General features: G+C 34.1%; 1 protein-coding gene across 1 annotated transcript in view; it reads left to right on the top strand.

Moving 5' to 3' along the window:
* The window catches only part of DIP-epsilon (Dpr-interacting protein epsilon), a 190,659-nt gene that overhangs the window by 12,539 nt on the left and 162,173 nt on the right, over positions 1-15,947 (top strand). Inside the window, exon 2 of the mRNA XM_070107227.1 lies at positions 2,935-3,948. Coding sequence (XP_069963328.1) covers positions 3,756-3,948 — 193 coding nt within the window. The 5' untranslated portion in view covers positions 2,935-3,755. The remainder of the gene's footprint in view (positions 1-2,934; positions 3,949-15,947) is intronic.

The raw sequence follows: 15,947 nt of genomic DNA on the forward strand, positions 1-15,947 counted from the left end.
ATACAATGATTATGTATTATGATGCTGCTTGTAATATGAGTGGCGATGAATGAGCTGAACATGTCGCTGTTCACACATACAGTTACTTTTAGAAATGTCCAGATTATTATTATATTATTTATGTGCCCGTCCGAAAATTGTATAAATATGACGAGTATAACAGGTATTGTGGGTACAACTAATACAACGAGTACTGCGGCTGCACTGAGTATAGCGAGTAAAATAAGTATACAGAGTTCTGCAAATACCATATAGCCGAGATAGTGAGTACAAAAAATATAGCCAGTAGAATAAGTAAAGCGAGTAAAGTATTGTAAGTATAGCGAGTAAAATGAGTATAGCGAGTAAAGTAAGTATAGCAAGTAAAGTAAGTATAGCGAGTCTAGTGAGTATAGCGAGTACAGCAAATATAGCTAGGATAGTTAGTACAACTAGTACTCCAAGTATAGCGAGTAAAATCATTATGGTGATTATGGTCAGTACAGCGAGTATGAGTATAGAAAGTTCAGCATTTTAGGCAGGATAATGGGTACAGCGAGTATTTTGATAATATTAGGTACTGTGAGTATAGCGGGTACATAGATTATAGCGAGTATAATAAGTAGAACGAGTGTATATACCGAGCATGGTGAGTACAGCGGGTATAGCCAAGATGGAGTAAATATAGCTAGGATTGTGAGTACAACTAGTACAGTGAGTAAAATAATTATGGCGAGCATATTAAGTACAGCAAGTATAGCGCGTCTAGTTAGTACATTTACGTAAGCGACTGTACATATCAACCTGAATATAAAACACGATAGCTTTAATAAATGAATGCTTTTTATTAAGGAGTTTGTAATAAAATTACAATTAAATGGTGGCTTTGTTATGCATTGTCATATACCAATGCCAATACACATGGTTTAATTAATGATAAATATAGAATTATACAAAAACTATCAAAGGCATTCCCAGCTAATCTTTAATTAATAGCATTAAAAACAGATTTAAAGGCTACTTGTGGAATTAATAAATTAAATTTAAATTAATTGACTGGGATTATATAATATTTTTTACAAATGGAGTATAAATATAAAATACAATACACTTTTTTACAAGTGTAACATAAATTACACTGAACAAAATATTTGTTATTAGCAACAACTAAGAGAGGAAGATGAACAGAAAAGTATACCTATTTATCGGTATTTTGAGGGTTTAAGCGTGAGTTTGTCTTTAAAAGTGTTTCAAGGAGCTGTGTAGAAGGTTGTGTAATTTTTCTAAATTTAATTTTTGTTGTACTTGCTTTAAAAAAAAATTGAATTTTGTTTAATTAACCCAAAGTATTTTTAATTATATTTTTTATATTTAACTTATTTGAAAATAATTTTTCTTAAATATTTTTTATAACACACAAAATAAAACTTTATTATTTTTCTCTTTAACTTTGTGTGCTATTTAAGTAACGAATTTCTATTCAATCACATCCTTGTCCCTCAAGGCGTCCCTCACAATAGCACAGTCGTTGCGGTGGCCGCTATTAACTAGCTTGTAGATTCTCTACTATATTTCCGTAACTTTCATTTCCTGTATTTCTTTCTATTTAAATTTTTTTGTTCTTCTCGACGCGTATATGTTGATCAACTTTCTTCTATTTTGGTGTCTGCGGCTCAACGTTTAATCCGCTTAAATACGGCGCGTACACACGAAACTTGTGGGAAAAGGAAATAAGCCGCAAAAAAGTGTAAATTTCAATTAGCGCCGGCTGGTTAATATGAGTTTATATGTAACGGTAGGCATAAACTTGTGAATTCTTCAACAGGAATTGAAACCGAATGGAAATGTGGTCGCATCTTTCTTGTTAAAATTATTTCCCATGGAGGAAAGTAGTTCTACTGTGGTCAGATTTTTATTAAAATATATTTACATTTATATATATTATATATAGATATTAAGGCCTTGTGTTCCACCTAGGAACTCTGAGAAAAAAAAATATATATATGCCTCAAATATACTATATTCATTTTTGAACTTTTAATTTTAAATGCTACTTTGTAACTTTGTAGTTTGCAAGATACTTAAACAGCATTTCTGAAAACCCATATCGCTGGTTTGGTAGTAACGTTCATTTTTTAAGGTAACTGATAGATATCAAACTAGTTCCTAACTTATCGTTTTTGAAATTTTGTTCGTTATTTAAAGCAACTATTGTATTTGGAACTAATCCAAACATAGTTAATTTGAGACCAGTTGATATTCAAACTTTTTTTATTAGGTGAAAATAGCAAATATCCTTGCAAAGAACCAAAATAAAGTTACTGAAAATCTACACGTGGTACATACATACATACACATATCAATGCTTTTGGAGTTATGTTCGTTTCTTAATATAAGTATGTACATGAACGAGTTCAGGAGTAGTTACTTTAATACAGTTGCAAAAATTTCAAAATAACTGTTTTTGGAGTTTTGTTCGTTATTTAAAGCAACTATTACATGTGGGACTAGTACAAAATTAAGTATTTTGAGTCGAGTTGGAAATCAAAACTTTTTATTAGGTGAAAATAGCAACAATTCTTATGGAGAACCAAAATAAAGTTCCTGAAAACCTTTATCGCTGCTTTTGGAGTTATGTGCGTTTTTTTATATAAGTATATGGACTAGTTCACGAGTAGTTGTTTTCAGCCAGTTATAAATAATTAAGAAATAACAGTTTTTGGAGTTTGGTTTTTCATTAAACAAATATACTTCATTTGGAACTAGACAAAAACTAGTTACTTTAGGTCCAGTTAATTTTGAAAACTTTTAATCAAGTGCAAGCAGCAACAATCCTTACGGGGAACTAAAACAAAATATTTAGGCATTATTTAGCAAACTTCTGCATATATATTTACACAAATAGCTGTATTAAATAACTGTAAACTAATAATATTTTTGTATTTTAATTTTCAGTGTGGCTCTCAGTCGCGGTGTGCGAAAGGACTGCTTGAATAAATGATAAAATGTTGAACCACAAATGCGCCAGCCAATTATGTTAAACGCTAATTTGAAGGCAGAGCGAAGAAGCAACCGCCACTGCTGAAGAGGGCAAAGGAATTCTTGCCACGCAAGCGGAAAAAGGCAACGCATACCAATTAAAATATCATTTAATGAAAAACCAACAGAACGCCAGCGATTCAAGTAAACAAATGCAATGCATTCACAATAAGAGCTGACCATTCAAGTGGCGGAAAAAAAGTTAATCGAGTGATTGCATCGGTCAGTAATTAGCAATGGCGCGCAAAAACACACACGCACACACACAGGCACATGCGCGCATCATTATGTAATATGCATATAGAATAAATGTATCAAACATGAGAAATGCGCATAAAACCAATTTGTTTATGGCGAATAAAATATTGAAATGAAAATAAAATCAAACGCTCAAGTGCATATGTAAGTGTGTATGTGTGTACAAAAACAAAACGGCAGTCACGTTGAAATAAATAAAAGCCATTAAAAAATTATTAACAAAGTAATTAAAAAGAGCACAGCTTGCGCGCGTATGCCTGTATAATTGCGGCGGCCATTTTGCCATAATTTAATTAAATACAAATAAGGTGGCAACTCGAAATCGTTTATAAAGAGCAGCAGCTGGAGTTAAAAAGCGCCACAACGCTTTGTATTGCTGCTTGCAACAGAATTTTGTCAACAATCAGTCGGTCAGGCGCATAGACACACCAGCACACACACACGCACACATACGAGCGCGCTTGTGTGCTTGTCCAACTATGAAACTGTATCCGACCACAATGTCAACGCGCCGCCTGGGATGTGCCAGCCAAGTGACATGCGCCGCCGCGCTGTTCTTGTGTCGCCTGCTCGTAATTATCGCGCTCAGCGAGCGGCTGTTGGCGGTCGGCGCGGGCAGCGGCGGGGGTAGTGGTGGCAGCGGAGGCGCCGGCGGCAGCATCGGAAATAATGGTGAGTAAATAAGCGTAAGGTCAAATGGCTAGATAGCGAAAATGCAGGGATAATATTTTTATAGCTTTGCGGGCTTAAAATAAATAAATTTTCCGCCGATAAGCGTCAAGTCATAAGCAACAATGGAAATATGCAAGCATTAAAGCAATTTTAAATTAAAATGTATTGTTTTTATATTTATGCTTTTACAGTCAGTTCGCTGTGGTGTGTGGCGCATTTTTATATTTTGAAATAATTGCATTTTAATTAAGCCGTTGGAAAGCATGATTTCAATTCAATGCGAAAACACGCGTACGCCTACATAACCTCAAATGAAAATTTTTATAAATACAATTTTTATTCAAAATAAGCGGTGTTTATATTCTTACAATTCAATATTAAATTCAAATCAAAATATGTCCGTATTTCCCGCATAAAATTGTCTACAAAATGTGCTTATACACTTTAGTATCACCAAACCTCAACCCCTTGCGCGCTCTGCGCCTACAAGCATTTGCATATTTTAGCGTCAAAATGACACATACACAGTTTTTAGCCGCCATTATGCCATTATATGCCAAATTTTGGCCGCAAGCTAATTCAGTCTATCAATGGGGGGGCAAAACGGAGGCGTGATTAAACAACGTGATAGAGCTCGTTTGCTCATACACACACACCGATGAACACAATTCAATTAGCTAATTTGCATTTAAGCGCCTAAAAATATACAATACAATTATGATGCAACAAAAAGTTATCAACATATAAACCGTTATAGTTCGTTGTGTGGTTTTGATGGGCGTATAAGAGGGGAAGTAGGCTAAAATTTAAATTTTGTATGCATTTTCCATGGATGAGAAACGTTGAAAATATACCCAGCACTTTTTTTATTTAAATGCTGAAAAAAGTCAGTTGCTAGTTGCTAAGCTGGTAACAAATTGGTCTGATTTTCGCTAGTTTAATTGTACTTATATTCGGCATGGTTATGATATTTGTTGTTTCTAAATTACATCAGAAGTTATTACTTAGAAATTAGTGAAAAATATCATGTCTGAAGTTGGTAATGTTGTCAGGGTCAAAAATGCGAAACATTTTATCATAAATTTACGGACTTATTTAAGAGACGATTTTTACATTTTTTGAATAGATTTTTTATTAAATAAAGTACAAAATAATGTGCGGAATTTAATGTTCTATAATATTCGACGATTCATTTTGAATAGTTTCGGATTCCATTGATCCCGTAGCCGATCTCTTTGATAACCACCGCAATTCTCACAACTGTCGGTTCTACGATATTGGAATTGACCCGGATTTTATCCGGCCAAGAGTTGTTATTTTGAGGATCTAATCATGTTTGAATCGTTACTTACTTACCGATATGCTAACACTGTCATTAATGTCCAACAATCACTAGCCAGGATCACTAACAATTTACCGCGACAAACCAGACTTTTACAACTGAACTGAAACGGACTATCCAGCAAGATCGGGAAGAAAATTGATTGAATTATACGCCGCAAAGGCATTTGATAGCTGCGGTCCCAAAAACCAAGCTAAACAGACGCTCTGATCTTCTGATATGTGCAGGTTTTAACGTTTTACCGATCGCGAGCGAGATATTGGCGGTGGCGTAGCCTTCATTCTACACCATACAGTGCAGTATCGTTTTATCGATGACGACATCGACCATAGGGATACTACACTAGAATGTCAGGGCATAGCTATCCAATATATAATATAGAAATGCCCTCAAATAGTTGTTGCGAAAGAGGATATCACTCGAAATAGGTGTGCTGTTTTGTGGTGAGAACCGATTGGTACTTGGCGACTTTAATGTGCTGGCGGAACAAATAGACGACTCGACATTCTGAGCATATTTTTTTCATTTATAATGAAGAGCGAAAGAGTATTTTATTACTGTTTTATATTTCTAGACTTTCGATACCGAGGTTGTATTTAGTTTTTAGGGAAACTGAAACAATACCAAATTACTAGGTTTATACAAAAATGACTAACCTTGTGATTATTTGTAGTTGCTTCGTGATAACTATTCAGATGGTCAACTAATTTGCGTTAAGGGGTTACATGGGTTTCACGGCTTCAAAACACAAAACAAAATTAACTGTCTTATTTAATTCTATAACATCTCTTGAATATTGTCCTAAATTCTTAAGTTGATTCCAGTAAAAGCTTTAGAGGTACAGCTGTGAAAAGTTGCGTGTTTTAAAGCGTTTTTCTCGAAAGTTTTTTTTGCTCCACTCCATGTAACCACTTAAGCTTGTCTATGTAACTTGTCTTTGTAAAACCTTTTTTCTTCTTAATTTGTCGCCTTTTATACTTTTTTAACGCACGAGAATATTAAAGAACTGGTCCACAATTGGTTACCTTGAAACTAGTTCCAGGTAAGTTACTACCTGAATTAATAAGCCACTACAGTAGAAGCTAAGGCAATTAAAAAAATTTCTTGCTAGATTTTCTCGTAACTAGTTACAAACTAGTTCGATTCCGACGCAACATAAGTCTAATTGTAGTTTGTAATGGCACATACCGCTTTGCTCACATCCTCCTTTTAATCAGAATAACTGAATTGATGGTTGCATTGCATTGCCAATGTTGCCAATCAGCTGCGAAATATTGTCATTGCCTGAGTGGTTTGCGTTACGCGCTGAAAAAATGTGGTTTTTATAGCAAAAATGTCAAAGCATTATGACATTGTTTACTGTTATTGTTGCAAATGCGCCTGACAGTATGCAAATTATAATGACTATTATTGGCAATATTTGTGCAGCGATGTTTTTGCTGATATTTCTAGTGGAGCGCTGTTGCATGCCACTTTGTGGGCACAGTGCGTTGCATAATCAACATAAGCGCGTGAATTTTAATGGACGACAGCCAATTAAAAAATGCTAGTTTTTATTGTTATTGCAATTTTGTAGTTATTTTGTTGGTAACTTTGCAATTTTTTTCGTTCTGATCGGCTTGTTTTTATTTTTTTTGCTGTATTTTTTTTGGTCCTTTAGTTGCTTGCTGGCAGCACGGTATATTGACATCAATATGCAAATTATTTTATTGCTTTTGTTGTTGTTGCTGTTTTTGGCGCTTTGTATTTGCTGTTTATGTGCAAATTACTTTGTCGTCGCTTATAAGACTCATGCAGACTCGCGACTCCCTCTTTACACTGCGTTGTTGACTGCACCATGCAACACCCGCGTATGTTGCAAGTGCGCAAGTGGTGAGACAATAAAACGGCAGCCGACACGATTAATAACGCGCTTTAAAGAGTTTACTGCTTGTTTTTCTCAAAGCTGCTGCTGTGCACCAACACACACATACATACACGTATAAAAGCGTCTACTTAGGTGCTTGTGCCACATTTCCTCTCCGCTAAGTTGTTGTGACAGTGCTCTTGACAGGGAATTTGCTTCATTAATTAGTGACAATTAAAAAGTTTATTTATACATTATTTAGGCGACAGTCTGTGCTACAGGCGTTGTTGGCGTGTGGGTGGTATCGTTGGAGGAGGGAGAATGAAGGTGCTGACGAGGGAGCGGCAAGCGCCCTATTTACAAGTGCCTCTGCAGTGGCATTATTGCTGTTTTTGTTGCAATTACGTTAATTGTTGTTGCTAAGGTATTCGTTTTGACTCGAGTCAATTCGCTTTGTGTTGATTAGAGCCCGTGATTAAATTTTAATTGTCTTGAATAGAAAAAATAAAATAAAATAAAGAGAAAAAAAATTTAGTGGCAACTTACAACTTTCTTCTAAAACAGGAAAAAATCCCCCCTCGGCTGCACCAACCGTATGAAACAAGTGCATTTCTTATAGTATAAAAGGGTATACAACATGTTTAACTTAATTTCGATCAGTCAGTTTATATGGCTATATGATATCTTGTAGGTTCGATCTATAATATTAATTCAAGGATTCTAGAGTTGCCTTGGACATCAGTACATGCCGGAACTTCGAAACTTCGATATCTTGTCAAGCTGTGTGGAATCAGCGACTTCAATTTAATCGAACAGTTTGTATGACAGCTATATTGTCTAGTGGCCTGAAATAGGCAATTCCGACAGATAAACAGCTTCTTAAGCAGCAAAGAACGTGTGCAAGATTACAGATCAATATTTCAAAAACTGAGAGATTGAAAAACAGATGGATTTCTTATGAAAAAGTCGAAAAGTAGTTACTTTTGCAATAGTGCCGAAACTTCTTGTTTATTATCTTTTCGCATTTCATTATACTGCCTTAAATATCTAAGATTAACATAATTATTCAAGTCCTTAGAAAGCAGCGATCGATTATGAAACAGAGCCGACTTACTTGCTCAAAAGCTATTATTTTAAAAACAATTTATTTTGAATGCTAAAATTTAGGCACATTTGGTTGCTTTTTGGAACTGTTAATTAAGTTAGTTGCATTACAACTAGTTTCTTAAAATGTTTTGCACAGCTTGTAATAGCATAAAATCTACATAAACATCGAAATATTGCAAATTTTCAAAATTATAGTTGAAACTAGTCCATCATTAACTAGTTAGGTGCCAGTTATGTATAACCGGTTGCTAATAATAAGTCTAAAAAAATTCTCACAAATGTCTTGACTCAGTCATGTGGTCTCTTAAATGTACAAAGTATGATGTTTATGGTTTCAAATATATGTGCATCTGTATCTACCTAGTTTCCCGATTTATTGGCAGTTTTCAAGTACAAATGGCCTAATAAAAGTCGTACTTGACTACTTTTTCTGCTATAATTTGCGAATTATTTTCTTGAATTGTACAAGTCCCTAACCTTGTGTGCCCACATCTTGACTGCTATTAAATCCATTTCTCCATTCCATTAACGTATCATTTCATAGAATATTTTAAACAGCCCGAGGGAATTTTGTCCTTAAAATCTCTCCGTTCCAAGCGTGCTTTCTTCGTATTTCATTATAAGTGGATTATGAGAATTTTACACCTTGTGAATATAACTGTAATGCTAAGCAATAACGAGATAAATCATACGTACGTATGTGTTTGTATGTGCGCCTTGTAATTATACAGTTATGTGCATGAATTGTGCATGCTGTTACTAATTCCATTGTTATTTTGTTATTGTTTTTGTATTTTATTGCTTTTCGCCACAAAATTCCCATGCGGCTTTACACAGTCTGATTAGCAATTAGCACGTTCAATGTAGTCAGTACCTTAACGCACGCACAAACACATACACACACAGCTACATACACACACATATATACACATACGCTCGATGTCCATGTCTGCTGCAAGAAATAAGCCGAGAAGAGGCCAATGCTTGATTAAGCCTATTGATTGCGCCCCACAGATTTACAGTTAGCTCCACGTCGTGCTCGAAAGATTCACAAATGCAAGTATATGTGTGTGTGTGCGTGTATGTGTGCTTTTATTAGAGTTGTGCGTGAGTGTGTGTAAGTAGCATTAAAATGTTTGTGGGGTGCAGGTTGATTTATTTTTTGAAGGTCGCCAAGCCTATGCGAGCATGTGGGTTAACGTACGTACATTCTCAAGAATTAACAAAAGTGTGTGTGTTAGGAATGTCTGGCACATTTATTCTCATAATACCCTGAGCCACACACACACACACACATAAGCGTATGCGAGTTGCTCTGTAGCGCTTCTTGTGGAATTTTTGTTTGCTCGCCTCGAAGTATGCATTGAAAGGAGTCAGAAAGTGGCCCAGTAAGGGCTAACCAAGATTAATGACGCATGCTGCTCCATATTTCGCCTCTAATTTTCTGACAGACATATAAATTTGGGCAAACATATTGTGTTATATTGTTACTGTTTTTATTTTTGCTTTCTTGTTCCTACTTAACCGCCAATTTCGATAACGGATCCACATATTGACAATTTGCCTCAAGCCAGTACTTTCACTTTTTTTTCCTCAGCGATATCAGCGGACTTCGGTTCGGCGCATAAATCATGCAGATTATTATCGGCTTTTGGGTTATTTGTGTTTGAGTTTGGGTAGGGTAGGGTTTATTGTATTGCCAGAGCGTGCGCACGCTTACTGAAATTGCCGTTTGTTTATTGCCGGACGGCAAGAAAATTAAACTCATTTTTATTTTATTGCTACAAATCGGTGCGCGTGTTTACTTTTATTTTGCCGGCGATGGGTTAAACTTAAAAATTGTCCTTAGGGGTCTACGTGCAGTTTGGATTTCTCGGGCCTAAAATGTAAGGCTTTGTAGCGCTATTTAAGTTGTATTCTGATTTCATAAAAATATATTAAGCGCATTTTCAATTCCTTTAAATAGAATTACGCGTTTTATTGAATGTATGAAGTTTTTGTTGAGTCAATATTTAGCAAATCTAGTTTCTTCTTCAATATTTTTTTGAAGTCTTTTTTTGGATGTTGCGTTGTTGTTTTGCAGCATTTTTTGAATCATAGAAAAGAATGTTAAGACGAAGAGCTTCAGAAGAGCGCAAAAGCTAAGAGAAGTAGTTCAGCTGATAGGATAAAATCGTAATGTAGTAGCCGTGTCCAAAAAGTCGAGTATGGTGGTAAGTTGTACGACGTATAAAGAATTTGGTAGCACATTCTGGTAACTTTGGCCTCATGTAGTTAGGTTGATATTATTACTTGTGTTAATAACACTTTTAGCTGAATCAATTGTGCATATTTTTTTATTGCAAGCTAAGAGATCATTTTCTATTATGTTATCTATTCACCACTTTACTTCGTTTTATAATGAATAATAGCTTTCTGGTTCAACTAAGTTCAGGTCAATTATTTTACACCCGAACCCTCGACTGTTACTGATTTTCTACTTAAGGCTTGACTACGTCTCGTTTTGTTAGTTTATCCGGTAAGGAAAAGGGTGGATGGGGGGGGGGGGGTAATAGCGCAGAGAATATACTGGGTGATCCTAAGCGTTTGAGTGATCTAGTGAACGGTTTCCTGTCGCTAGAGGTCGCTTTTAGCTGGGTAACGAAAACACGTGTTGTTAGCCATATTGGCTATTTAGTGAATGTTTGGCGATTTCTACACTCCTGGTCACCTTATGCTAACGGTTGTCATTTCTAACTAAAGTGCAATTAACAGTTTATATAAATAAAACACTCTCAACTATCTAATGCAACCCGTCTGTACGCCAGTGATCGTCAAATGGTGACATCTATCAAAGTGTCAGAAAAAACGAATTTTTTTGTGAATTATTTTTGAAGAACTATTTTATACATATGTATATGTATATACATAATGTACATTTACAGACTTTAATGTACTTTCTTAAAAGGCGATTTGTTTTGAAAATATTTGGATTCCGTTAATTCCGTTGCGGATCTACTGAGGGACCTCTGAAAAAAGATGTCTGCGGCGATGAAGATTTTTCTGCTTAAATTATCTCTAATCCAAAAATCATAAAGAATTTATTATTGCTATAGACAATGCTAGAACTACTAGTCAAAATTTGGAGTTTCAACAAAATGGCGGCTTTCCAAAACAAAAATCGGTTTCACTTCAGAGTGGCTTAAAAAATCGAAATTGTTAACAAATATCTTCATCCTTTGCTCATTACCTGACATTACTTTGAAGCCAGCGTTTCGAGAAAAACGCGTTTAAAGTTTTGGGAGCCGATTTCACTAAGTTGAAAAACTGACGAGTAAGGCTTTTGGCGCTTTACTTGAAAGTCCCTATAGCCGAGTGCTACAAGTGTTCAGATTCAACTAGGTGTTTCATAAAGTTTAATTACACCCAAAAGTTGTTTTAAAGGTGTTTCCTAACTTTAAACGATTTTTATAAAAATTCTAAATATTTAGAAAGTTTTAATTACACCCAAAAATTGTTTTAAATTATAAAGAGTGTTTCCTAACTTAAAAAGCATTTTATAAAAATTCTAAATATTTAGAAAGTTTTTAAAAATTATACCACTTTCTACTTTATCAAATATCTTCCAAATGTAAGAAGAGAAAAGAAAGAGAGTTCAGTCAAAGAGCTGGTAAAGTTTAACTTTAGGGGACATATTCTGGAGCTATTACAGATTTGAAATTAATTCTTAAACTAATGAAAGGAAGCTTCATTTTTTATTAACTGTGTGTTCTTACTAATACCCTATTCGTATTATTAGGAAATGAACTCAACTTCATTTTTCTTATGTTGAAAGTATTCAAAGAAGTCATCCAAAATTTTTTTAAATATACCCTAAACTCATAACCTAAAATAAGAACATACTTAGTAAAATTGAATAAATCTTGAGCGCCTTTAAAAAGTTACAATAAATTTAATAAACAACAACACACACAATCCACAAAAAAAATTTTAAGCAGCCTGTAATTTGCGACAAATTTGATTATTCAAAGTGCCGAGCAGATTATTTCACAGCCATTTAACTTTTTCAAGAATTCATTGACGAAGATACTAAGCAGACAACAGCAATTATCTGCAAAATTTACTTAAACAATGAAACCGTATATGAAGTTACATATGTAACAGGCAGAAATAGGCAGCACATGTGAGACCCCGAGGCATCCACAACTGAGCTTCGAAACTGTTGTACACTTACCTACATATGTAAATTTGCCGGTATGTCAGGCAAAGTTAAATAAATAAACAAACACTGGTTGAAGCAGAAGCAAGTACTTTGTAGCCGCTGCCAGCTGGCGTCATTGCTATGTGTCTATATGCCTCCAAAACGGAATTTATATGTCAGTAATACTTACAGGCTCATGGCTCAGGCCTACAATGTTTGTTGTTGGTGTAAAGTTGAAAGGCAAACAAGTATCTTAGGCTAACCGCTTTGTGTCGTCCTCTCAAAGCTGACAACATTCAGTCGACACACATACATACATACAACAACATGTGCGATACATTGCGGGGCTCCGGCAGCCTGCGGCTCATGACAGCAAATCAAATTTGTCAAGCGTTGTGCGCGCGTTGTAAACACAATAAAGAAAAATTACACTTAATTTGGCATTTAAGCGTTGTTGATGTTGTCATCGTCAACATTTTCATTGTTGTTGCTATTGCTATTCTTACCCTTGTTGTTATTGTGTTTCTTTTTGCGCTTGTCCTAAGCTATCAGCTCATTTGTTGTGCATTTGTTGCTTCTGAATAAAAAATAACAAATGCTTTTGCACTGCAGGGGGGAAGGGGAGTTAGTTTGTCATACATACATACATACATACAAATGTGTGTGTTTGGTGCTTCCCGTGGGCATTGACAGTCACAGCAGCTGTGGCTCCGGCAGTCAAGTGCTAAGTGTCAAGTGGTCTTTGTGTACACTCTTGAAACGGCTCAGCTTTTTGAGTGTGCCACATACACACACACACATACAAAGGTATGAGCGCTGATGCTGCCACCGCTTAAATGCTCATTTCATCACTTCAAGTGGTTTGTCATTTAGGCACATGCTGTTGGAGTGTCATCATCATTGATAGACATTTTCTAATTTGCCGCCCTAATCGAAGAGTTCCAAAAATGTGTGTTGGTGTTGGAGAAGGTCACGCTTTATGCAGCCGTTATCCTAGCGAGTGGGAAATGAAGTCACGATTTGTATTGACTAGAGTGCCATGCTTGATTTAACGCTTTAAATGAGGAAACCAATCGATCAAAAATAAATAATCACCGAAGCTGTCTATTTTTGGCAATTCCTTCACTTTGATTAAATTGCCCATTTCCGCTCATGTATTTTTAAAAAAGTTTGTTTTATAGTCTGACTGCAAATCCCATGCTTATATTTTAGGTGAACTAGGTGAAATGCCCGGAATTATTATTAGCTGCCTCAACAAATTTGTAACAAATCAAAGTACTTCGTTGATTTATAAGGGTCTTTATTATCAATACTGGGAAGTTTTAGTAGGTATCCAAATGGACTGGTCTGCTCATCTGTTTAAGTGAAATTCTTATAGCATTTTGCCATCGGTTGACCTTTGCATCTAACCTAATCTAACTTAACCCTCAAGGATGATCAACACTCAAAACAATCAAGTTTATCTGCTTTTAACACCTGCAATCTTATGGTTTCTGCTGAGAGCGATTCATCCTTTTCGGAACTATAACTTTTCAATAACTTAATTCTGACTAAATTATATATTTTCGAGTTTGAAAATATTGTTTTTTAATTTTTAACAAATGAAACTATTTTTTGTATAAAACCACTTTTAAGTTAGCGATTTATTTAAAAATGTATTATGTTCTGTATCCATTGCTTGCTATTGAGCTTATGTTTTTAAAATTTTTTCAATATATTTCACGAGGAACAATTTTTGGTTTCGTTTTCATGGGAAAAATTATGATTTTTTTTACACGTTAGTTTTAGATTATTGACTTTTAGTTTTCGTAATTTGTAAATTTTAAATATTTGCTTTTCTTTTATATTTTTGACTATTTAATCTGTGATTAGAAATTTTCAATATTTCTTCTTCAATTTAAATATTTAATATATAATCTTTAATCTGTAATATTAATGTTTAGTCCTTCATATTTAATCAAATTGCTTTAAATTTTAATCATTAATATTTAAACTTTAGGATTTAATATTAAAGTTTTAATATTTTGTCTTTTGTCTTTAATCTTTAATCCTTAATATTTATTGTTTATTCTTTAATCTTTAATATTTAATTTTTAGCCTTTAATCATTAATCTTTAGTTTTTAATTTTATTCTCTAATCTTTAAAATTTAATCTTTATTCTGTCAGTTTTAATCTTTAGTCTTTAACTTTTAATCTTAAATAAATAGCGTTAATATTTAATCTATAATCGTTAGTCACTATTATTTAATCTTTAGTCTTTAATCTTCGAAATTTAATTTTTATTCTGTAATTTTTAATTTTTAATCTTTAGTCCTTAGTTTTTAATCTTTAGTCTTTAACTGTGGATCTTAAATAAATATCGTTAATATTTAATCTTTAGTCTTAATTTGTTAGTCCTTATTATTTAACCTTTAACTTTTAATCTTTAAATCTTTAAATTTCATTCTCTATTTCTTGAAATTTTAATCTGTAACTTTTGTATTTTGATTATTAATTATTTTGACTTTTTGTGTTCAGATTGCTTTTAAATTACACTTATATTTTTACTTTTCGGAAGAGTTAAGCCATATTTTAATATTTTTCGAAAATCCATTTCCGCTTTCATAGTTCTTTCTCTATTGCTCATTCCTTTAAATTTTAATTAAATGAAGTAAATGCTTTAGCTTTGTACAGCTCACAAACTTGTATGATTTTCTCAGCAAATTTTCTTGCAAAGCCATTTCGCTCATCTACTGTTGATGGTTAATCTCGCATAGTCCGCCAAAGGACAGGATATTCGTTTTTACACAACCACAACTGAGACCATTTCCACATACCTATATGGTATATTAGGGTGAGCCGAAAACTAACCTATGAAATTCATGGGTTAAATTGGACTATAACAGAGAAAAAGTATTGCTGAAAAGAAAAAACTGTTGAGCTTAATTTTAAAAGCTTTTAAATATGCGAATATTTGAATGAAAATATTTTCCTTTGAGACAGCTTTTTTTTAGGAAATTTAATGATGTATTTATAAAAAATTCAAATTTTATTATAAACGGTATAATACTTATATTTTTTTGAATGAAACAATTTTTTCTACATGTTAATTATGTGAGAAACTTTGTATACTCACCGACACCTTTTAACATTAAGCCAAACATTTTTGATTTGCAGTGATATGTTTTTCTATATATAAGTACATTTTAACTCATAAATTCAATAGGTAGTCTTTGGCCCGCCTTAATACATAACGTTTGTAAATATATGTAAAGGTGTCGACATTGCCAAGTGTTTTCCATACCTTATTACAAACGTATGTAAACGCTTGGAGTCTATATCAGCACCGCTATTTGTTGTTGTTTTTATGAGCATGAAATAGCGCCTGTGAACATGCAAAGCTGTGTTAAAGCCCACAAAAGCCAGCAAGCAAGTGAAACTGGCAGTCAAGTAATAAGTGCCTTAACTGCTGGCTTACAGTCATCTGTATGTGCGTGTGTGTTGCACACAACGTTACAACGCCGGTATGTGTGTGTGTGCAAAC

This window comes from Bactrocera oleae, chromosome 3, assembly GCF_042242935.1.
Source record: "Bactrocera oleae isolate idBacOlea1 chromosome 3, idBacOlea1, whole genome shotgun sequence".
Lineage (NCBI taxonomy): Eukaryota > Metazoa > Arthropoda > Insecta > Diptera > Tephritidae > Bactrocera > Bactrocera oleae.